Source organism: Scylla paramamosain, chromosome 28 (assembly GCF_035594125.1).
Source record: "Scylla paramamosain isolate STU-SP2022 chromosome 28, ASM3559412v1, whole genome shotgun sequence".
Taxonomy (NCBI): Eukaryota; Metazoa; Arthropoda; class Malacostraca; order Decapoda; family Portunidae; genus Scylla; species Scylla paramamosain.
In genome coordinates this window covers 587453-610000 of record NC_087178.1, presented here as the reverse complement: position 1 = coordinate 610000, position 22548 = coordinate 587453, and the positions used below count along the sequence as shown (strand labels likewise).

The window sequence follows — 22548 nt, the reverse complement described above, 5'->3', positions numbered from 1 at the left end:
TCACCATTAAATACTGGTGGGGATCCTCCGGGCGTGTAATTTCGCTGAGTCGGGATGATACTTAGGAAGACGTGACAAAGTGCGCGACTGCCTCGCCACTAACACCGCTGACACCTATTGTGCCGCAGTGACTTTGAAGTGATGGATAGTGTGGGACTTCCCTCATTATGTACGTACAGCACTTTTCTTCCTAGCTGCTCCTCCTCCCCCTCAGTCAGGAGTTGGTCGATTAATAGTTGCCACATGCCTACCTGGTGACTCCGGGCAGGCAGACTGGTGACATGTGTAGCTGTGGCCTTGTGTATTGTCCACCGCAGGCTCCCGTGACATATGAAGACAACAGGTGTGGTAAAGAACACTGAATAGTTTATCGTCACCTTCATAAACAAGGTTTTTTTTTTTTTATGTAGGAGGGACACCGGCCAAGGGTAGCAAAAATCTAATGAAAAAAAAAAAAAAGCCCACTGAGATGCTGGTCCCGAATAGGTCAAAAACTGAAGAATAAGTGTCTTGAAACCTCCCTCTTGAAGGAGTCCAAGTCATAGGAAGGTGTAAATCCAGAAGCAGGAAGGGAGTTCCAGAGTTTATCAGAGAAAGGGATGAATGATTGGGAATATTGGTTAACTCTTGCATTAGAGAGGTGGACAAAATAGGGGTGAGAGAAAGAAGAAAGTCCTGTGCAGCGAGGCCGCGGGAGGAGGGGAGGCATGCCGTTAGCAAGATCAGAAAAGCAGCATGAAAATAGCGGTAGAAGACACTAAGAGATGCAACACTGAGCGATGAGAAAGAGGCTGAAGACAGTCAGTTAGAGGAGAGGAGTTGATGAGACGAAAAGCTTTTGATTCCACCCTGTCTAAAACAGCGGTATGAGTGGAGCCTCCCTAGACATGTGAAGTATACTCCATACATGGACGGATAAGGCCCTTATACAGAGTTAGCAGCTGGGAGGGGGGGGGATGAGGAAAAACTGGCGGAGACGTCTCAGAACACCTAACTTCATAGAAGCTGTTTTAGCTAGAGATGAGATGTGAAATTTCCAGTTTAGATTATAAGAAAAGGACAGACCGAGGATATTCAGTGTAGAAGAGGGGGGCAGTTGAGTGTCAATGAAGAAGAGGGGATAGTTGTCTGGAAGGTTGTGTCGAGTTGATAGATGGAGGAATTGAGTTTTTGAGGCACTGAACAATACTAAGTTTGTTCTGCCCCAATTAGAAATTTTAGAGAGATCAGAAGTCAGGCGTTCTGTGGCTTCCCTGCGTGAACTGTTTATTTTTTGAAGGGTTGGATGTCTGTGAAAAGACGTGGAAAAGTGCAGGATGGTATCAAGAGCGTAGGAGTGGATAGGGCAAGAAGTTTGCTTTAAAAGATCATTGATGAATAATAGGAAGAGAGTGGGTGACAGGACAGAACCCTGAGGAACACCACTGTTAATATATTTAAGAGAAGAACAGTGACCGTCTACCATAGCATCAAAAGAACGGTCAGAAAGGAAACTTGAGATGAAGTTACAGAAAGAAGGATAGAAGCCGTAGGAGGATAGTTTGGAAATCAAAGCTTTGTGTCAGACTATCAAAAGATTTTGATATGTCCAAGGCAACAGCAAAAGTTTTACCAAAATCTCTTCTCTAGAAGAGGATGACCAAGACTCAGTAACGAAAGCCAGATCACCAGTAGAGCGCCCTTGACGGAGCCCATACTGGCGATCAGATAGAATGTTATGAAATGGTAGATGTTTAAGAATCTTCCTGTTGAGGATAGATTAAAAAAAACTTTAGGTATGCAGGAAATTAAAGCAATAGGACGGTAGCTTGAGGGATTAGAACGGTCACCCTTTTTAGTAACAGGCTGAATGTAGGCAAACTTCTAGCAAGAAGGAAAGGTATATGTTGACAGACAAAGTTGAAAGAGTTTGACTAGGCAAGGTGCAAACACGGAGGCGCAGTTTCGGAGAATAATAGGAGGGATCCCATCAGGTCCATAAGCCTTCCGAGGGTTTAGGGTAGCGAGGGCATGGAAAACATCAATGCGAAGAATTTTAATAGGTAGCGTGAAGTAGTCAGAGGGTGGAGGAGAGGGAGGAACAACTCCTGAATCGTCCAAGGTAGAGTCTTTAGAAAAGATCTGAGCGAAGAGTTCAGCTTTAGAGATAGATGGGATAGCAGTGGTGCCATGTGGTTGAAATAAAGGAGGGAAAGAAGAAGAAGCAAAGTTGTTGATGTTTATGGCTAGATGCCAGAAGTCACGAGGGGAGTCAGATCTTGAAAGATTTTGACACTTTCCATTAATGAAGGAGTTTTTGGCTAGTTGGAGAACAGAAATATAAAGTGCACGAGATTCTGGTGATAGAAGGCTTAAATACCTTTTGTGGCCCACCTCTCTATCATGTATAGCACGAGAACAGGCTGTGTTAAACTAAGGTTTGGAAGGTTTAAGTCGAGAAAAAAAGTGAGGAATGTACGCCTCCATGCCAGACACTATCACCTCTGTTATGCGCTCGGCACACAGAGACGGGTCTCTGACACGGAAGCAGTAGTCATTCCAAGGAAAATCAGCAAAATACCTTCTCAGGTCCCCCTACTAGCAGAGGCAAAACCCCAGAGGCACCTCCGCGTAGGGGGATCCTGGGGAGGGATTGGAACGATAGGAGAAGATACAGATATGAGATTGTGAGCGGAGGAACCCAACAGAGAAGAGAGTGTAACAGCGTAAGGAGGATTAGAGATTAGGAAAAGGTCAAGAATGTTGAGCATATCTCTAAGACAGTCAGGGATATGAGTAGGGTGCTGCACCAATTGCTCTAGGTTGTGGAGGATAACAAAGTTCACTAGGATGGTCAGTGAAGGGAAAGGAAAGCTGTAGCTAGTGGTGAACATTGGAGTCTCCAAGAATGGAGATCTCTGCAAAAGGGAAGAGAGTCAGAATGAGCTCCACTTTGGAAGTTAAGTAATCAAAGGATTTCTTATAGTCAGAGGAGTTAGGTGAGAGGTATACAGCACATATAAATTTAGTTTGAGAGTGACTCTGTAGTCGCAGCCAGATGGTGGAAAACTCGGAAGATTCAAGAGCGTGGGTACGAGAGCAGGTTAAGTCATTGCGCACATAAACGCAACACCCAGCTTTGATTGAAAATGAGGATAGAGAAAGTAGGAGGGAACAGATAAGGGGCTACTGTCAGTTGCCTCAGACACTTGTGTTTCAGTGAGGAAAAGAAGATGAGGTTTATTAGAGGAGAGTTGATGTTCTACAGATTGAAAATTAGATCTAAGACTGCGAATGTTGCAGAAATTAATGAAGAAAAAGTTGAGGGGGGGGGTGTCAAGACACATAGGGTCTACACCAGAAGAGCAGTCAAACCTGGGGACATTTGTGGTTCCCTCCCCAGATGAGGACTCAGAGGCTGGTGTTGGAGTCGCCATGATTTTTAATTTTTAGTGTGTAGTTTTGTGTGAAGGAAGAGAGTTGTTTTTAGAGGGCAGGCTGTGACTGTCCCCTTTCTTATATCTGCCCTTTCTTATACTTTACAGATTATCAATATGAAAACTGTATTATTTTTATAAAAAAAAAAAGTTAATTTAGGCTTCCAAATAAGGCAAAATGCAACAGTAAGAATAGTTTCTTATAACATTCCTAAACAAATTGCTTATCCTTTCTTACACTTTTCGGGTCATAATATCAAAAGCAAAAAATATGAGACGAATTTTAGACTACTTTTGAACATGGCAAAGCCATATAACTTGTCAGTGGGAGACGAGAGATGTGATAAAAAACAATGAGAATAGTTTAGCGTCTTCATAAACGAACTGCATGTCATTTCTTATACTTCCGGGTATTTGGTATATACTATACTTCCGGGTATATATGAAAACTGTACCACTTTCTTAACTTTCATATTAAAAACAGAAAATCCGAGGGACTTTAGACTACTAGAACAAACGCTGTCATTTCTTATAATTTTAGGATAGTCGATATGAAAACTGAACTTTCATATTAAAAGCATAACATTAAGACGCATTTTAGACTACTAGACAGAACAAAGGCAAATATACCAGTAAGTGAGCTGCTTAATGAAGGGGAAAAAAAAAGCAAAATTAACTGAAGCACTTGTCTGTAAAGGTTACGCTTCCTTCCTTTTCCTCCTCTACATCCTGTTGTATAGGAGGGACCTTTTGTATTGTTCCCCACAGGTTAATACAAAGGCAAAGCCGAGAGCCGTGGTAAAGAACAAGGTGAACAGCGTATGACCCTTTATGACTTTAATTTTCCTTAAGTGTTCGTCCCTCTTTATACCGGCGGCGTCCTTGGAGTCAGTCAGGCAGTCACTCGGTCACCTCTACTGAAGGTTAAGAATGTATGTATAACAGTCTTTCGGAGAGAGAGAGAGAGAGAGAGAGAGAGAGACAGAGAGAGAGAGAGAGAGAGAGAGAGAGAGAGATTTTTTATCAGCACTTTAACTACGTAGCTTTGGGAGAAAAAGACTTAAGTGATGTTATGGAAAACATCAACTTACTTTATATTTCCTAATTGTTGTTATTTGTAGTCGCGTGGCTATTAAATTAAGAGCCTTTTGCCTAACTTTACTAGCTTAGGATGAGGAGTGAAGTGCTGTGATGCAAAGACAAAAAAAAAATCATTCTTTGCCTGATCTATTTTTTTTTTTTCTTCACAGGCGTCTGGCGGTTAAATTAAGGGCCTATACAATAAGTTTACTAGCTTAGGATGAGTAGTAAAGTGCTGTGATGAAAACAAAAAAAAAAAATCCCTCATGATTCCTTGTTCTCTTCCACGGCGGTGACAGCGGACAAGAGGAAAGACCGGACTATCTGCCGCCCCACATTAACTGCAGCCAACCTCAAGCCTTCTCCGGGTTCCTCGTGGACATGCTCAAGGTCATCAGCAAACAGATGAATTTCACGTGAGTTTCTCATACTTCTCTCTCTCTCTCTCTCTCTCTCTCTCTCTCTCTCTCTCTCTCTCTCTCTCTCTCTCTGGACCATCTGAAACATTTCTGCGCTGCTCCCCTTACTACATTCAAAAGCTTCTAGTTAAAGTTATACGGGTTTTTAAGGGTTTTTTTTATGGTTCTAGTGGTAAATCAACAAGATTTCTACATTATTTAGAGGAGAAACAGTCTTGAGTAGAGAATCATCTCGTGGTGAGAGAGCAAAGCGTTTCAGAATACGTTTCTCTCTCTCTCTCTCTCTCTCTCTCTCTCTCTCTCTCTCTCTCTCTCTCTCTCTCTCTCTCTCTCGTATAATTAACTTCCCCATTCATCCTCTTAACTGATAACGTCACGCTCATCTTATAACATCGATAACGTAGAGAGAGAGAGAGAGAGAGAGAGAGAGAGAGAGAGTCTACGAAATTTATAACGTGACGTTGAATTTACTGTTTGCATCAAGGTAGTGAATGGACTAAAGGAAGGAAGGAATCGTGTCTGCGTGCCTGTCTGCGTACGCATGTCTTTCTTTAGTGTACAGTAACTCTCTATTAGCTTCGTGTGTCGCCGATGAGAAGAAAGCGACAGCGACCCTTAACTCACGGCTTGGGGGGACGGTGGTAGGAATGCATCACAGGGTTCGACAATTATTACTGAGGGTACGATAGTTACGATGGTGGTGGTGGTGGTGGTGGTGGTGGGGTGGATTTGGAAATACTGTGAAGTTTGTTTTTCTTCACTGTGAATACACTATATTTTTTTTCCCCCCTTTTTATAGAATAGAAAATATGTGGTGGTTTTCTTGTCTTTGAAAATAGTGAAATTTATTTTATCCTTCTTTTTAAATATACTGAGGTTTGTTTTCCTTGACTTAAAATAGAAAATACATTTAGTAAAGGCAATATCACACTACTACAACAAAGACTGCTACTATTACTACTACTACTACTACTACTTCTACTACTACTACTACTACTACTACTACTACTACTGCTACTATTACTACTATTGCTACTACTACAACTACTACTACTATTACTTATTCTTGGACAACGGCGAAAATATTGTGTAATTTCGTTCAGTAAAAGGCGTAACAAACGGTATGTCATCATTATCACAACCCGCCTCCCTCCTCCCTCCCCCCGCCTCTCTCTCTCTCTCTCTCTCTCTCTCTCTCTCTCTCTCTCTCTCTCTCTCTCTCTCTCTCTCTCTCTCTCTCTCTCTCTCTCATAGCCACCACCTCGATCATCCATTATTAAGGTTCTTGTCTCGTTAATGCCACCTGTCTCCCCCCCGCCTCTCTCTCTCTCTCTCTCTCTCTCTCTCTCTCTCTCTCTCTCTCTCTCTCTCTCTCTCTCTCTCTCTCTCTCTCTCAAGTCTGTTTAAAACTCCTAATTTTGCCTTCCATGTCATTTCTTTTATTTGTTTTGTGTAGTTAGGTTGTATGAAGTATTTTTGTTCTTTAATTTTCTCTCACGTAGTTTTGAGGTGTATGAAGTATACAATATATTTTCCTTTTATTTTATATATTTATTTATTTATTACTTTTGCACTTTTCTTTCACGTACTTTTAAGGTTTATGAAGAATGCAGTATATCTCCTTTTTATTATATTTATTTATTTTTTTTTTCACTCCTGTATCTCTCTCCCACGTAGTTTTAAGCTTTACGAAATGTACAATATATGCATTTCACCTACTTTTTTTTATCTCTTACTCCTGTACTTTTCTCGCGTAGTTTTGAGCTGTATGGAGTGTTCGATAATCCTGCCATTTTTTATTCTCCCGGTATTTTTCCGACTTGTAGTTTTGAGTTGTATGAAGTGTGCGACAAGGCGTACGGCAGGGTGGAAGACGGGCGGTGGACGGGCGTAGTCGGTGAGGTGGTGAGGGGACACGCGCATCTAGGACTGGCCAACCTCGGCGCCAACTACGGACGCAGCCACGCCATCGCCTTCCCCAGGATCTCCACCAGCTACGGCGGCGCGGGTGAGTGACTGGTTGTGGTGGTGGTGATGAGTGTGGGTCTGTTAGTTCAGTGTCTTCGCCTTTGCTATCCTATGTGTGTTACTTATGATTAGTCTATTGGTTTGCTCTTGTTTGTTCTTCCTTGATGTAATTCTTCGTGTGTCAGCGGTTCATACACACACACACACACACACACACACACACACACACACACACACACACACACACACACACACACACACACACACACACACACACACACACACACACACACACACACACTTTTTTTTTTTATGTTGGAGGGACACTGACCAAGGGTAACAGAAATCCAATTAAAAAAAAAAAAAAAACAGAGATACCAGTCCCATAAAAGGGTCCAAAGCGGTAGTAAAAAATTGAAGGACAGGTGTCTTGAAACCTCCCTCTTGAAGGAATTTAAGTCATAGGAAGGTGGAAATACAGAAGCAGCCAGGGAATTCCAGAGTTTACCAGAGAAAAGGACGAATGATTGAGAATACTGGTTAACTTTTGCATTAGAGAGGTGGACAGAATAGGGGTGAGAAAAAGAAGAAAGTCTTGTGCAGCGAGGTCGCGGGATGAGGGGAGGCATGCAGTTAGCAAGATCAGAAGAGCAGTTAGCATGAAAATAGCGGTAGAAAATACCAAGAGATGCAACATTGCGGCGATGAGAGAGAGGCTGAAGACAGTCAGTTAGAGGAGAGGAGTTGATAAGGCGAAAAGCTTTTGATTCCACCCTGTCTAAAAGAGTGGTATGAGTGGAATCCTCCTGACATGTGAAACATACTCCATACATGGACGGATAAGGCCCTTGTAGAGAGTTAGCAGCTGGGGAGGTGGGGTGAAAAAAACTGGCGGAGACGTCTCAGAACACCTAACTTCATAGAAGCTGTTTTAGCTAGAGATAAGATGTGAAGTTTCCAATTCAGATTATAAGTAAAGGACAAACCGAGGATGCTCAGTGTAGAAGAGGGGGACAGTTGAGTGTCATTAAAGAAGAGGGGATAGTTGTCTGGAAGGTTGTGTCGATTTGATAGATGGAGGAATTAAGTTTTTGAGGCATTGAACAATACTAAGTTTGCTCTCCCCCAATCAGAAATTTTAGAGAGATCAGAAGTCAGGCGGTCTGTGGCTTCCATGCATGACCTGTTTACTTCCTGAAGGATTGGACGTCAATGAAAAGACGTGGAAAAATGCAGGGTGGTATCATCAGCGAAGGAGTGGATAAGACAAGAAGTTTGGTTTAGAATGTCATGGATGAATAATAAGAGAGTGGGTGACAGGACAGAACCCTGAGGAACACCACTGTTAATAGATTTAGAATAAGAACAGTGACCGTCTCCCACAGCATCAATAGAACGGTCAGAAAGGAAACTTGAGATGAAGTTACAGAAAGAAGGATAGAAGCCGTTGGAGGGTAGTTTGGAAATCAAAGCTTTGTACCACTCTATCAAAAGCTTTTGATATGTCCAAGGTAACAGCAAAAGTTTCACCAAAATCTCTAAGAAGATGACCAAGACTCAGTAAGGAGAGCCAGATCACCACCAAATCGGCGATCAGATAGAAAGTTGTGAAGTGATAGATATTTAAGAATCTTCCTGTTGAGGATAGATTCAAAAACTTTAGAGAGGCAGGAAATCAATACAACAGGACGGTAGTTTGAGGGATTAGAATGGTCACCCTTTTTAGGAACAGGCTGAATGCAGGGAAACTTCCAGCAAGAAGGAAAGGTAGATGTTGACAGACAGAGTTGAAAGAGTTTGACTAGGCAAGGTGCAAGTACAAAGGCACAGTTTCGGAGAACAATAGGAGGGATCCCATCAGGTCCATAAGCCTTCCGAGGGATTAGGCCAGTGAGAGCATGGAAAACATCATTGCAAAGAATTTTAAAAGGTAGCATGAAGTAGTCAGAGGGTGGAGGAGAGGGAGGAACAAGCCCTGAATCGTCCAAGGTATATAGAGTTTTTAGCAAAGGTTTGAGCGAAGAGTTCAGCTTTAGAGATACATGTGATAGCAGTTGTGCCATCTGGTTGAAATAAAGGAGGGAAAGAAGAAGAAGCAAAGTTATTGGAGATGTTTTTGGCTGGATGCCAGAAGTCACAAGGGGAGTTAGATCTTGAAAGATTTTGACACTTTCTATTAATGAAGGAGTTTTTGGCTAGTTGGAGAACAGACTTAGCATGGTTCCTGGGAGAAATGTAAAGTGCATGAGATTCTGGTGATGGAAGGCTCAAGTATCTTTTGTGGGCCACCTCCCTATCATGTATAACACGAGAACAGGCTGTGTTAAACTAAGGTTTGGAAGGTTTAGGTCTAGAAAAAAGTGAGGAATGTACGCCTCCATGCCAGACACTATCACCTCTGTTATGCGCTCGGCACATAGAGACGGGTCTCTGACACGGAAGCAGTAGTCATTCCAAGGAAAATCAGCAAAATATCTCCTCAGGTCCCCCTAACTAGCAGAGACAAAACGCCAGAGGGATCTCCGCTTAGGGGGTTCCTGAGGAAGGATTGGAGGGATAGGACAAGATGCAGATATGAGACTGTGATCGGAGGAGCCCAACGGAGAAGAGAGGGTGACAGCATAACCAGTAGGATTATAGGTTAGGAAAAGATAAAGAATGTTGGGCGTATCTCCAAGACGGTCAGGAATACGAGTAGGGTGTTGCTCTAGGTCATGGAGGATAGCAAAGTTAAAGGCTAGTTCACCAGGATGGTCAGTGAAAGAAGAGGAAAGCCAAAGCTGGTGGTGAACATTGAAGTCTCCTAGAATGGAGATCTCTGCAAAAGGGAAAAGAGTCAGAATGTGCTCCACTTTGGAAATTAAGTAGTCAAAGAATTTCTTATAGTCAGAGGAGTCACATGAGAGGTATACAGCACAGATAAATTTAGAACTCCTTATCTGTTTTCGTATTCCCCCTACCTTTGACTTGAACTCTTTTAGGAGGGAGATTTCAAGATACTTCTCCGACTCTGGATAATTCTCTTGGCTCTTTCCTTTTTTAGTTTTATTTTCTTCGTTTTTGTTCCCCTTGGCCAGAGCCCGTCTTACGTAACCCCTCCCACACATAAAACACACACCATGGATCCCTAATGATGCTATTTAGGAACAAATGTGTAGCTATTATTGTCCACCTGTGAGGCAAGGCTGGCTAAGGTAAGAGCTGCACTGATGATATTTTAAGGAGGCATTTGTCGCCCGAACCTAATGGCATGAAACACGAAGCCTCACGGAATTCCAACCCTTCATTGGGCGTTGAATTCATTATATCTTCTTAATCTAACCTTCCCTTCGTTCCTTTCCATGGATAGGTGTGATTTTAGAGATATTTCGTTATATTTCAAGTTAACATGCACATTTATTTCATCATTCTATTAACCCTTTCACTGTCACACTTACATCATCTTTGCAGAGACATTGTTTTCTCCTCTACAGTCTCTTAAATCATTACATAGGCTGAAAAACGCAAAATTAACCGACTATTATCTGTTCTTGTTCCGTGTATCCATGCAAACATTTTCTTAAAGTGACTTCATTGTTAACAGGAAGATCATAGCAGTGAAAGTTCAAACACCTTAACACAGGAAGCTGTACCGTATTGTCGATCAAGCCTACATTTTCCCTTCCTTCCTTTCCATCGCCAGGTATCATTGTGCGGCGTCCCGAAAGTACCGCCAAGGACAGACTGACGGTATACATGCTCCCTTTCTCCCCCGGGGTTTGGGCTTTCCTTCTCGTGTCCATCCCTATTGCCTCCCTCACAATGTACCTCGCCACAATTCCCCGCCGCCGCCTCCACCGCAATCTCCTCAGTCTGCTGTCGGCCTGGAGAGGACCTGATGGTGTGAGGAAGCCTTCACTGGTGCCATCCTCCCCCGTCAAGATCTTCGTCACCAGTGCGAGTGAGGTGAGCGAAGGGGGATGTAAAGTTATGCGGGTTTTTAAGGGTGCTATTACGGTTCCAGTGACAGATTAACGGTATTTCTACATTATTAAGAGGAGACACACTCGTGAGAACCCGGCTAATCATCTCTGTGGCCTTTGAAAATAATCGTGGTGAAAGAGCAAAGTGTTTCTGAATACTGGCCTAACAAGAAGTTTCTGTGCCGTAGATCTTGCCTTTTCTTTGCACCAGAATGCAAACCGCACCCGCCTGTGGGACGTGGGCGCGAGCTGGTCCGCACTTATGTTGAGAGGGAAGGGAGGAGAGAAAAGTGAAGCAAAAGAAGAAGAGGAAGATGAGCCTCGCTCCTTCCTAGACGGTCTCTGGTTTGCATTCACTGTCCTCATGCAGCAAGGTGTGTGTGTGTGTGTGTGCGTGTGTGTGTGTGTGTGTGTGTGTGTGTGTGTGTGTGTGTGTGTGTGTGTGTGTGTGTGTGTGTGTATTTCTGTCTGTGTCTGTTTGTATGTATTTGTATTTTATTTTTTTTTTTATGTAAGAGGAGCACTGGCATAGGACAACAGAGAGGGAGAGGGAGAGAGAGAAAAAAAAAAGGCCCAGAGAGAGAGAGAGAGAGAGAGAGAGAGAGAGAGAGAGAGAGAGAGAGAGTGTGTGTGTGTGTGTGTGTGTGTGTGTGTGTGTGTGTATTAGAAAAATCAGTCGTCTTTGCTAACTATGAAAAGCTTGGTGAACGTGTGACAATACGTGAGTGAAACAAAAAAGTATATATATTACCGGTGATATTGGTGGTGCCGATGTTGGCAGGACAGGAGGTGATGCCCAGCAGTGGCGTGGCCAGGGCGGTGTTCGGGGTGGTGTGGGTGTCGTCTGTCATCCTGTACGCCGCCTATACCTCCAACCTTGTCTCCCACTTCACCGTCACCAGGTAAGGGAACCCATGACTCACTGCACTCAGGGAAGCCTCGATTGGGTAAAAGGTGTCAAGATACACAGGATAGTGAAATTGTTATTACTACTACTATTACTACTACTGCTACTATCTTGCTCCATATTACGCTCAGTTGAAATTATCCGATGATCAATAAAAAAAAGATAGACCTGGGCACTAAAATGGTTTCAATGTGTGTGTGTGTGTGTGTTTCCCACCAAGAATGACACCGTGAATGTAAATCTCATTTCACCAACATTTGTTTCCATAAAGATACAGTCACTTGATATGTTTACGAGACATTTATACTGAGATTTAGTAAGGCACTGAAAAATATTGGAGAAGTAAAGAGAGAGAGAGAGAAAAAAAAAAATGAAACAGGATATAGTATTTACCAGAAACCTAAAAATAATATGCCAACGGAGTGCCAGTTTCTTGTAATCTTACATCAAACCTGAGTTTAAAATGTGGAGGAATTCCATGAAGTGGATTATGCATGTTTGCTAAACGTGGCGTGGCAATGCAACCCCTCCGAGCTTTAGCACGGCACGCGGTAGTAACGGTGCATGAGGGAACAGTACGCTGAAGTCACGGGGCGGGGATGCTTGTTTACGAGGCTCGCGATGATACCTTGTATTGTCTTGAGTAATTTATGATTGCACAGTGGAGGCGAGTGAAGCCATGTAGCACCCGTTTATACACACACACACACACACACACACACACACACACATTACTGGAATAACAAAATCCAGTTTAATCCTGCCTTTACCACTACACGGTCCCCAAAAAATCAGAGCCTAGTCTTTCCCCATAGCAGCACGAAATGACTGGGAATAATTATTGATGAAGGGAGGAACAGTGATGAATGGGGAATAGGTATGACAGGTGACGGTAAGGACAGTGGGGATAGGGAGACCCCAGTACCTTGATAAAGGGTTGCAAGAGTATGATAACACAAAAACTACAGAGAGGATCTGCGTGTGTGTTTATTGGAGGACAGAGCTTGTTGTGGTGATGGTAGTGATGGTGATGTGACGAATTGGTGTGTATCACGTAACGAATGACGAGGAGTGGTGATGATGGTGATGATTGTGACGTGGTAGTGACGTTTGTTAGTGCAGGATGCCTGATGATGGTGAACATTGGTGGTGATGGTGACATACGAGTATGCTAGTGACGACTGACGAATGACGTGGTAGCGACGTTGAAGGTACGTTAGTGACGAATGAAGAATAATATGAAACGGATGATGATGATAGTGAAGTTTTTTTTTTTTCTATGTTAAAAGGCCACTGGCCATCGGCAATGAAAAAAAAAAAAAAATTGCGGGGGGTCACTTGAGTATCAGTTTCTAAAGAAAAGTTAAATAGAATAATTAAGCATTAGAGGATAAGTGTCTTCAAACCTCTCTCTCTCTCTCTCTCTCTTGAAAGAGTTAAAGTTATAGGAAGGTAGAAATACGGAAACAGGCAGGGAATTCCAAAGTTTACCAGAGAAAAGGATGAATGATTGAGAATACTGGTTAACTCTTGCATTAGAGAGGTGGACAGAATAGGGGTGAGAGATAGCAGAAACTCGAGTGCAGCGAGGCCGCGGAAGGAGGGGAGACATGCAGTTAGCAAGATCAGATGAACAGAAGATAGCAAGGGATACAACATTTCGGCGATGAGAGGCTAAAACCGGTCAGTTAGAGGAAAGGAGTTGATAAGACGAAATTATTTTGATAGTGACGGTACTGGTAGCGGGATAATGACAGGTGATACTGGCCTCCACAGAAGGTAAGTAACGGATAAAGAGTGACTGAAGACGGGTGAGTGATGATAATGATAGTGACGGATGATATGTAGCTCTGTGACGGCTGATGGTGTCCTATAACTGCTCCCACAGATTGTCCCTCCCTGTCAACAATCTGGAGGAGCTGGTGAACAGTGACTACAAGTTTGGCACCAGGCCGGGCTCAGTGTACATCGATAACTTCAAGGTCAGGACACGCCACGGTCTTACTTTTCAGTGACAAGGGCAGTGAGGACAGTGTGTATGCGTGTATATATAAGTATGCGATTAAAGGGCCTTATCACGTCTGTCATTCGCCGAACACGTCAGTTTGTTCAAAGACATGTTGCTAAAAAAAATAGACAGGTTATTAGTTCAGTTCTCCAAAGTTTTTTTTTTTATTTCACTTATGCAGAATCCTTGTTAAACTATCAATAGAGTCATAATGACACTAGTTAGATTAAACGAAGTATGCGATGGAAGTCTTGATAATACGTTGTTACTATGCGTTGGTTATCCCTTGCTGGCCCAGGTTGTAAAACTTATCAATAAAATCATGAAAACACTTTTGAGACCGCCAACAAACACCTAAAGCTTGCTAGATTAGACGAAGTGAGCAATTAAAGGCTTGAGAATACTATAATACCTTGGTTGTCCCCTGCTGGCCTAGGCTTCAGACTCCGGCGTATACCAGGCAGCCTCCCACAAGCTACAGTCCTTTGGCACCTCCGTTCTCATGCCTACGTACGAGGATGCCATACGAAGGACGCTTCAGGGATCTTACGCCTTCATCGGGGACTCCGTTGGTAAGACTTTGGCCCGTATTCTGAAACACTTTTGCTCTCTCACTATGGCTATTTTCAAAGGCCACGGAGATGATTAGCTGGGTTCTCAAGATTATTTCAACTGTTAATAATGTAGAATTCTTATTAATCTGTCACTAGAACCATAAGAACATCCTTAAAAACTCGAGCAACTTCAACTACTAGAGCTTTATGAATGTGCTAGAGGTGTGGCGCAAAAGTGTTTCAGAATATGCTCCTTGTGATTTTGTTTGTCTGTTGTTGTTTATTATGCACAAAGAAGGAAGACTCAAAGGCAAAGGCAAATTCAGGAAAAGAAAAAGCCCGGTTCATTGTCTCCTTCCCCCTCCATAAGACACTTAAAACTCACTTGCATACCAGTTAAGCACACGCAACTATTGGGGAAGTGTTTTCTTTTTTTTACTGTATTTTTTTTCCTTTGAGTGATTAGCAGTGCACGTAAGTTTATTATAAGATGGTGTGTCATGAATGCAGGGGCGTGTTTAGGTGTAAGTTACATTTCAGTGGCAAAGATAGAAGGGAGTGTTTTTTTTTTTTTTTTTTTTTTTTTTTTTTTTTTTGTGTGTGTGTGTGTGTGTGTGTGTGTGTGTGTGTGTGTGAGTGTGTGTGTGATGAAGTGGCATTTTGTAGCTGTCTGACACGCGAGAACGAATCTGTTTTGCGAAAGTTCTCTTGCAGTAAACGGCATGTCTAATCCTGGAAAGAGAAACATACGAAAGATTAGACTTTAAAAATGTATTGAATTCTAGACATACTGCTAAAATTTGAGGCAATTTGGACAAAAATTATTCACGATATTAGGTGATGGAATGATTTCAAAAATTTTGGGACACCCTGTATATCTTTTAGCACAGCTGGGCGCGATTACGAAAAAAAAAATATCACGATCACCGATAAATTGATAACGATAACCTTATCGGCGATAATCAATAATCAATAACTTTCAATAAATTAATCTCCCAATAACCGATAACCAATAAATCGATAAATCCAAAATTCTGTTACTAGCGATATTGATATTTTAAATAAAAAGTCGATAAATCCAAATATTTATTTTTATCTTTATCTTAGAAAACTTAGAAAATCTTAGAAAAAAAGTTGAAATTCAATGTTTACCATGTTTCTACACTAATGAAGAGTACTGTTTTAAGTCAAATAACTACATTTGATTTTGGAAGTTTAAAACTTCAACATGCTCATGTTCCAAAAACTAAAATTATCGATTATCGCTAGTTTGGAGTCAAGTATCGGCGATACCAATGAATCGATAACGCGGGAAAAATAATTATCGGATAACTGATAACCCTATATCGTAATCATGATAATTTATCGGGATAACGCCCACCTATGCTGTTTAGCAATTTCTTTAAAAATAATTGTATTACCTCTAATTTCGTCACACCGTTGAAAAAGCAGACTTCTTCCGTGACTGATGCGGGTCATGAGAGCGTGATGTCCAGCCAGTTTATTTTCCCAAGGCAAGTATGATCGCCTTCCCGCCTCACAAAAAGACATTGATTTCATGACTCGCCTGTCTGATGGCCGTTGCTCGGAGATTTATGGTGCTATTTACATAGCGGACTGAGAAAATGGGAGTTTGGTGGTAGGATGAAGGAAGGATTGAAAAGGCAGGCAACGCATGGTGGTGTTACAAGACTGGCTGAAAAAAGGTGACTGTCGTTTACGTTTACTTGAGAGAGAGAGAGAGAGAGAGAGAGAGAGAGAGGGAGAGAGGTGGTATGTACTACGCTTTCATTATTCTCTCTCTCTCTCTCTCTCTCTCTCTCTCTCTCTCTCTCTCTCTCTCTCTCTCTCTCTCTCTCTCTCTCTCTCTCTCTCTCTCTCTCTCTCAGTACTGGACTATTATCAGCGGAAGGACTGTGATCTGGTGCTGCTCAAACAGAGACTCTTCCCAACCATGAGCTCCATCGCCTTGCCTCACGGCTCCCCGCTCCTCCCCGCCTTCAACTACTAGTAAGTAACAAAGAGAGAGAGAGAGAGAGAGAGAGAGAGAGAGAGAGAGAGAGAGAGAGAGAGAGAGAGAGAGAGAGAGACAGGGGGTGGGGGAGGGAGGGAGGGAGGGAATTAGGTTAGTATATTAAAATGTTTTGATTGATCTATTCTGTGATTAATTTGACGTACGTAATTGTCATTTTGTTTTCTTGTTTCTGGATAAGTTATAAGTCAGTTGTAAGGTTAATGGATGCTGACACGACATTACTACTGCTACAACAACTACTGGTACATAATACTACTACTACTACTACTACTTTTGGCACTTTTCCTTTAGGGACTGACATCTCAGTTGGCATTTTTCATATATTTTTTTGTAGCCCTTGGCTACCCCTATTACATAAAAACTACGATTACATTATTGCCTTCATAACATTAATATTCCTTTCTTCCTTGTGTGTGTGTGTGTGTGTGTGTGTGTGTGTGTGTGTTCATTCAGCTTGTCCCTGATGAGCGAGAGTGGTATACTGGAGAAGCTGCGGCAGAAGTGGTGGAGTGCCCAGCCGTGCCCCTCCTCCGCCACCCTCACCGCCTACCACAGCATTAGCATGATGGAGGTACTGCCGCGGGACTCTCTCTCTCTCTCTCTCTCTCTCTCTCTCTCTCTCTCTCTCTCTCTCTCTCTCTCTCTGTTCCTCCTCCTCGTCCTCCTCTTCCCTCTCCTCCTCCTCCTACTACTACTACTACTACTACTACTACTACTACTGCTGTTGCTGCTGCTGCTGCTACTACTACTACTACTGCTACTACTACTACTACTACTAATAATAATAATAATAATAATAATAATAATAATAATAATATTTTTTATCGTCATTCCTATTTTATAGTAGTAACAGTGGTAGTAGTTGTAGTAGTAGTAGTAGTAGTAGTAGTAGTAGTAGTAGTAGTAGTAGTAGTAGTAGTAATCGTGGTGGTGGTGGGGGTAGTACCATGTCTGAATCAGTAATCAGTCAAGAAATCATCATGCATTGTATAGGTGTGTGTAGAAGATGTAGTTGGGTAATGGTATAACTTCAATAGTTCCCTCGCGTGGCCAGTGACGTGTTACCATGTTTTGTCTGTGTGTTGGGGGTCTGCCTGATGAATTTAAAAATTGACATATTCCTCGCTCTCCCAGCACACTTAGAAAACAGTTCCATTGAGCAATATTGTCCTTTATTAACAAATACTGAAACTAATATAACAATTGCGCTGTGCTCGAAGCCAAATGGTAGTTAAATATCTTCACAATTTAAGAAACAGAACATCATACGAGAATTTTTTTTTTTCAACTTGCTAACATCCTGCACTGATATTGCAAATGCACACCGCACAGGAATTCAGTTATATGTAGAACTTCCCTTGTTCCTGAAGGAAGTTTGTACAAGTAATATTGGAAGCCGGGCTACGGATTCTCAAGTCGGCTCATTAAGTAGTTTTTGAGGTCATATATGCAGAGCTATATGGCTCTTTTTAAGACGCAAAAGCAATATATATATATATATATATATATATATATATATATATATATATATATATATATATATATATATATATATATATATATATATATATATATATATATATATATATATATATACAAGAAATAAACAATTCGAAAAGATAATGGCGTAACTGAATATTTTAGTATTGTACAACACATCATATTTCTGATCTTTTGTCTCACGGGGTATAACCTGTATTAGTTCGAAATTATTTTTGCTGCTTCGAGACATTAGCTATCTAGCTGAAGGCGTCAAATTTAGCCAGTTATGGGAGAGGTCTGGGGCGGGAAGGTGATGGTGGCGGAAACAGTTTTATATTTACAAGTATTTATATGTGTGTGCTAAGGATATTCGTCCCAGAAAAAGTTATACAAGAAGCAGAGTAATGAAGGAGACAGATAGTAAAAGAAGGTAAGTTTTATCACTAATGACGTTCTTTCCTTTCCGCTTGGATTGGCCGTGATGGGGCTGGTTGGTCATCCCTCCTCAGGTGTTCTCCGCCCTCGTGGTGATGGGCGCGGGGCTGATTGTGGCTCTCATGGTGTGCTGCCTCGAGTGTGCACGTCCACCACACCCGTGATTACGTTTCTTGCCACCCTTCACCACTACCACCACTACTCTCGCCATGGCTATTGGCTAGCCGTCAATTACATCATCATCGACTAGGTTCTTTTTTATTTTTTTTTTTTTATTTCTGCGTGTGAATAGCGCTGACGATATTTTTATTTCCCAAGTTTATCTAGCCTTCAGTGCCTCTCCCGGTGCGTCAATACATGTACCATTATAAATCAATAACCACCCACCGCATGTAAAGTTATAATGGAAGTAGGTACCACTGTCACAACCAGTACATTTACGTACAGTCACGTCTGCCTCACTTTGCCGGACGAGATTATTATTATTATTATTTTTTTCCTGTCAGTTCAACATTACATTCCATTGTTATGTACGTCGTTACTGTTACATTGTGTATCCAACCTAACACAACTGGTAGTCTGCCACGTGCAACCTCTTACCAGAGTCTAAAGGTAACAAGGGACGGTAATGATGTATATAGCAGTTAAGTATACATTATTACTTACTATAAAATTATAAGATGAAGGGTGAGAGATGGAAATATGAAAGTATGTTTCGTACAAAGACTGCCACGTGCAATAGCCGCTTCTTGCAGCTTTTCATATTTTCTTGTGTTATAGCTTCGTCTGCCTCAGTGATGGGGTTGTAGTTCTAATTCAGTGACTCACAACCTTTGTTAACAGTCACACACACCGTTTTACTGTAGATGTATGTACGTACTAATTGATAGACACTAAGCTCTTCTTTTAATATCCCTCACGTTACATCCCTACCCCTTGTGTATAACAGTAAATATATACAAAACATTATCTTTCTTGTAAAAATATAGAATTAAATTGGGAATAAGATCTCAAGAATCTCAAAGGCAAGATAACTTTCCTCCCCCACGTTCCGCTCTCTCCCTTATTCATTCTTAAATAACTCGGAAAGAAAACCGAAGGAAAAACCAACTGAGCATAATAAATCGAATGATACATGTATGATCTTATTAACCTTGTTACCTAGTTGTTAACGAGGGAACAGTGGAAGAGAGGAGGTAGTTACAATAGCCAGTGGTGTTGTATATTCTTTACCGAACCTTAATACTTGAAATAATTGAGAGCAAATGTGTTTCGCATGTCTTGAGTAGGAAGAAAGTAGGAAGTAGGAAGTAGGAAGAAAGTAGGAAGAAAGAATTACATATTAGTGTCTGAAAGGAAGAAGGAATTGCATATTATGTTTGAAAGGAAGAAGGAAGAATTGCAGATCAGTGTTTGAAGAAGAAGGAATTACATATGTTTGAAAGGAAGGAGAAGGAATTACAGATCAATGTTTGACCTATTTTGCCGAAGTGTACCCTGTAGAGTGGCAGAGCTGAAGGAGTCAGGCGAGTAGCTATACCATGAATCCGCACAGTGTAAGGCGTTGAATTACAATAAAACTAGAGAGTACTCGTGTCTTTGCTTTCATTTGTACATGCAGATCATTTTAAGGGGTTGTAATATTTGTTTGGAGGTAGTGTAAATCTGCACTTGACTCCTCTTCCCGCCCCTTTGATGTGCCGCCACGGATGTAAACAAAGTAGCGTCTTCGTGAGTGTGCCTGACAGGTTTGGCTGTACTGCTGGGGTGTGAGGAGCAGCCTAGGGTGTAGTGAGCGGGAATGTGGCCAGGAGAGAATAGGAGTACAGCTTGTGTAGTATATAGCTAGGTTTTCATTCAGATATAGGGAGTATGGTAGATATTTATGACTTCACAGCACATTGTTCATCAAAGACCTGCTGAACAGAAAAAAATTCAGAGGGAATTTGGTGTGTTACTTAGGTCTAGTAATAGCCAGGCCTGTGCACTGACCATTCCTTGAGCCTCATGGTGAAAATTGGAGCTGCACTTGTGTTAAGTCGAGAGTGATTGATCTCTAAGCTTTGCACAAAGCATCTCGGTGGTATTGACTTAGGGTGGAGTTCCCGAAACCTTGATGTCTCACAGGTTGACATTCTGAAGTGAGCAGGGGACTGGTAAATGATATAAGATAAGGCACTTGCATGTAGTGGCTGCATACATTTTGGCGATTAATGTCTGGTGAATATCTGAGGTACTTTTTCTCAGCCTTATTGTAGTTCATTAATATGAAAAGGTTGCAGAACCAAACAAACGAGCAAGTCTCTAGTTTTATACAATACTTCCATTTTCTTAATTTATTTCCTAGTGCACAACAGGCTTTGGGACTGGTGGGAAACCTAGTCTGTGAGCAAGTTTTGATTATTTTTGTCAAAAACTATTTTTGAAGTGTATATCAGTATTTTATTTTTGATGGTCAATCATCTTGGTTAAGTAAAGATATAGGTATATAGAAAATACTTAGCAAAGTAACATTTTACTTCATTTATACAAATATTTTAATTTTCAGCATATGCATATTTTTTTTGCCGTGAACAGTGGTTCACCTCGTATGTGATGACCTGACGTGAGTTACCATGAGGACTTCAGCTCCTCCCACTGTCTGCAGCGGTCGCTCCACTGCTGCCCTGCTCACCACACTCCTTCCCCTCACTGTCTCCTTGCTGGTTTGGGCCTCACAGTCCCAGGCACAGGAAAGCAGAGCAGATGTAGCCACAAATACCAGCAGCAGTAGTGCCAGTAGAGCTATGAGTGTTCTGCAGAATGCCAGTGATGGCATTGATGCCACCCAGCCTGGCAGTAAACCTGTTATTTATGTAAATAATCCACAGCTACTAAGGGAGATGCAGGAGCAGAGTTTGCTTCATCACACTTTTAGGTAAGTAAACCCTCCTATATTTCACTGAAATTTTTTTCATATAAGCCTTTTCAGCCTCCAGTAGTTTTAGAAGAATTATTGTTAGGGAATCAGTATAATGAAATATGTGCTTGAAATTGTGTGAAATCTTTCACTGAATTGCTGAGGAGACATTGTGTTTCAGATTATCAGCTGGGGGAGTACCAAGTAAGGAGGAGGATGGGATCCTGGAGGGAGGGATACCTCTCCTGGAGCGCTCAGCTACCCTGGGCTCACAGCTGAGGCACCTGGCCAACAATGAGCTGGGGGTCACACACATGCAGGTACAACAACACTGCTTTGGCTTCTTTGCAGTAAAAGACTGCAGGAAAAATTTATTTCCTCTGCTCAAAATGATGCATTCTTTAAAGCCACCAGTATTATAATTTAGTGTTATCTGTGACATGTTGCTGTTCTGTTCACAACTTTGTATTCTAATGATGTGTTATACTGCTGTGCAATGTATTCTGTGTATTTTTAATTCAGTGATGCACAGTTATTTGTTAGTGTTAATGTAAGTTTTTCTTACTTCACAACAGGCAACCTTTGATGAGCTGCCATATTCTAATCTTGAGCGGAAAGAAGAGGAGACGGTAAAAGAGGTGAGGTCTGAGCTGTTTCGGTTAAGGGATGTAATGTAATATTAATAATGATTGTTCCATAACAAGAGGATTGAGTCGTACAGAGTAGCAGCCAACTGTCTCAAAATTAGACAGCTGGGAAATTTAGTGGGGTAATTTTGACCACAACAAACTTAGATAAGAGATTTAGATGAACCAACTAGTACTAATGCTCATTTGGAGTATTATTCATTAACTTGTAATCTTTCAGATGGTACAGTCATTAGAGAGGAAGTTTTCATTGTACTCAAGACTACTAACTGAAATGTGTGAGACGCTGGAAGAACAGTTTACACTTGATGAGCCAAGACTGGGAAGAGAAGCACAGGAATACCGTCCTTGTTGCCTCATCCCTGACAACTACCTTGAGTAAATTAATCCCAGCAGCCCATGCCTATTTTTTAAGAATATATGCATATCAACTATGAATTTCAATAATCAGGGAATGAATTAATATCCTTAATAATCTCAAGCTGTATGTTAGAGATATGTATCAGCATGGGTTTGTTTCTTCAGGTACAAAAGTCACTTTGGAACACGAGTGAATGAGGAGCTGTGGTGTGACACCGGGTTTGGCTCAGGTGATCATCTTCTACCTGATGACTTCTTTGTTGCACCATACAACCTGACAGAGAGTAAGTCGCTGGATGGGTGTCACTGCATTGTGTGACACTAAAGTCATGTTTTTGACAAGCACTGAATTACCTTGAATTTACGTAAATTTTGT

At 41.6% G+C, this 22548-nt stretch overlaps 2 protein-coding genes across 5 annotated transcripts in view; both read left to right on the top strand.

The window, feature by feature from the left end:
* The window catches only part of LOC135114649 (probable glutamate receptor), a 21881-nt gene extending 2025 nt beyond the window's left edge, over window positions 1–19856 (top strand). Inside the window, exons 3-12 of the mRNA XM_064030462.1 lie at window positions 4796–4912; window positions 6742–6923; window positions 10566–10828; window positions 11057–11219; window positions 11627–11747; window positions 13641–13734; window positions 14197–14332; window positions 16204–16324; window positions 16803–16920; window positions 18341–19856. Coding sequence (XP_063886532.1) covers window positions 4796–4912; window positions 6742–6923; window positions 10566–10828; window positions 11057–11219; window positions 11627–11747; window positions 13641–13734; window positions 14197–14332; window positions 16204–16324; window positions 16803–16920; window positions 18341–18430 — 1405 coding nt within the window. The 3' untranslated portion in view covers window positions 18431–19856. The remainder of the gene's footprint in view (window positions 1–4795; window positions 4913–6741; window positions 6924–10565; window positions 10829–11056; window positions 11220–11626; window positions 11748–13640; window positions 13735–14196; window positions 14333–16203; window positions 16325–16802; window positions 16921–18340) is intronic.
* The window catches only part of LOC135114646 (VWFA and cache domain-containing protein 1-like), a 19625-nt gene continuing 15080 nt past the window's right edge, over window positions 18004–22548 (top strand). Inside the window, exons 1-6 of one of the 4 annotated variants that reach the window (XM_064030454.1) lie at window positions 18004–18261; window positions 20844–21183; window positions 21347–21485; window positions 21741–21803; window positions 22033–22190; window positions 22338–22456. In XM_064030454.1, the coding sequence (XP_063886524.1) occupies window positions 20882–21183; window positions 21347–21485; window positions 21741–21803; window positions 22033–22190; window positions 22338–22456 (781 nt within the window). In that variant the 5' untranslated portion in view covers window positions 18004–18261; window positions 20844–20881. Of the gene's footprint in view, window positions 18262–19950; window positions 19998–20814; window positions 21184–21346; window positions 21486–21740; window positions 21804–22032; window positions 22191–22337; window positions 22457–22548 lie in introns of those variants that run through there. The other 3 variants (XM_064030452.1, XM_064030453.1, XM_064030455.1) reach the window with 3 other exon arrangements.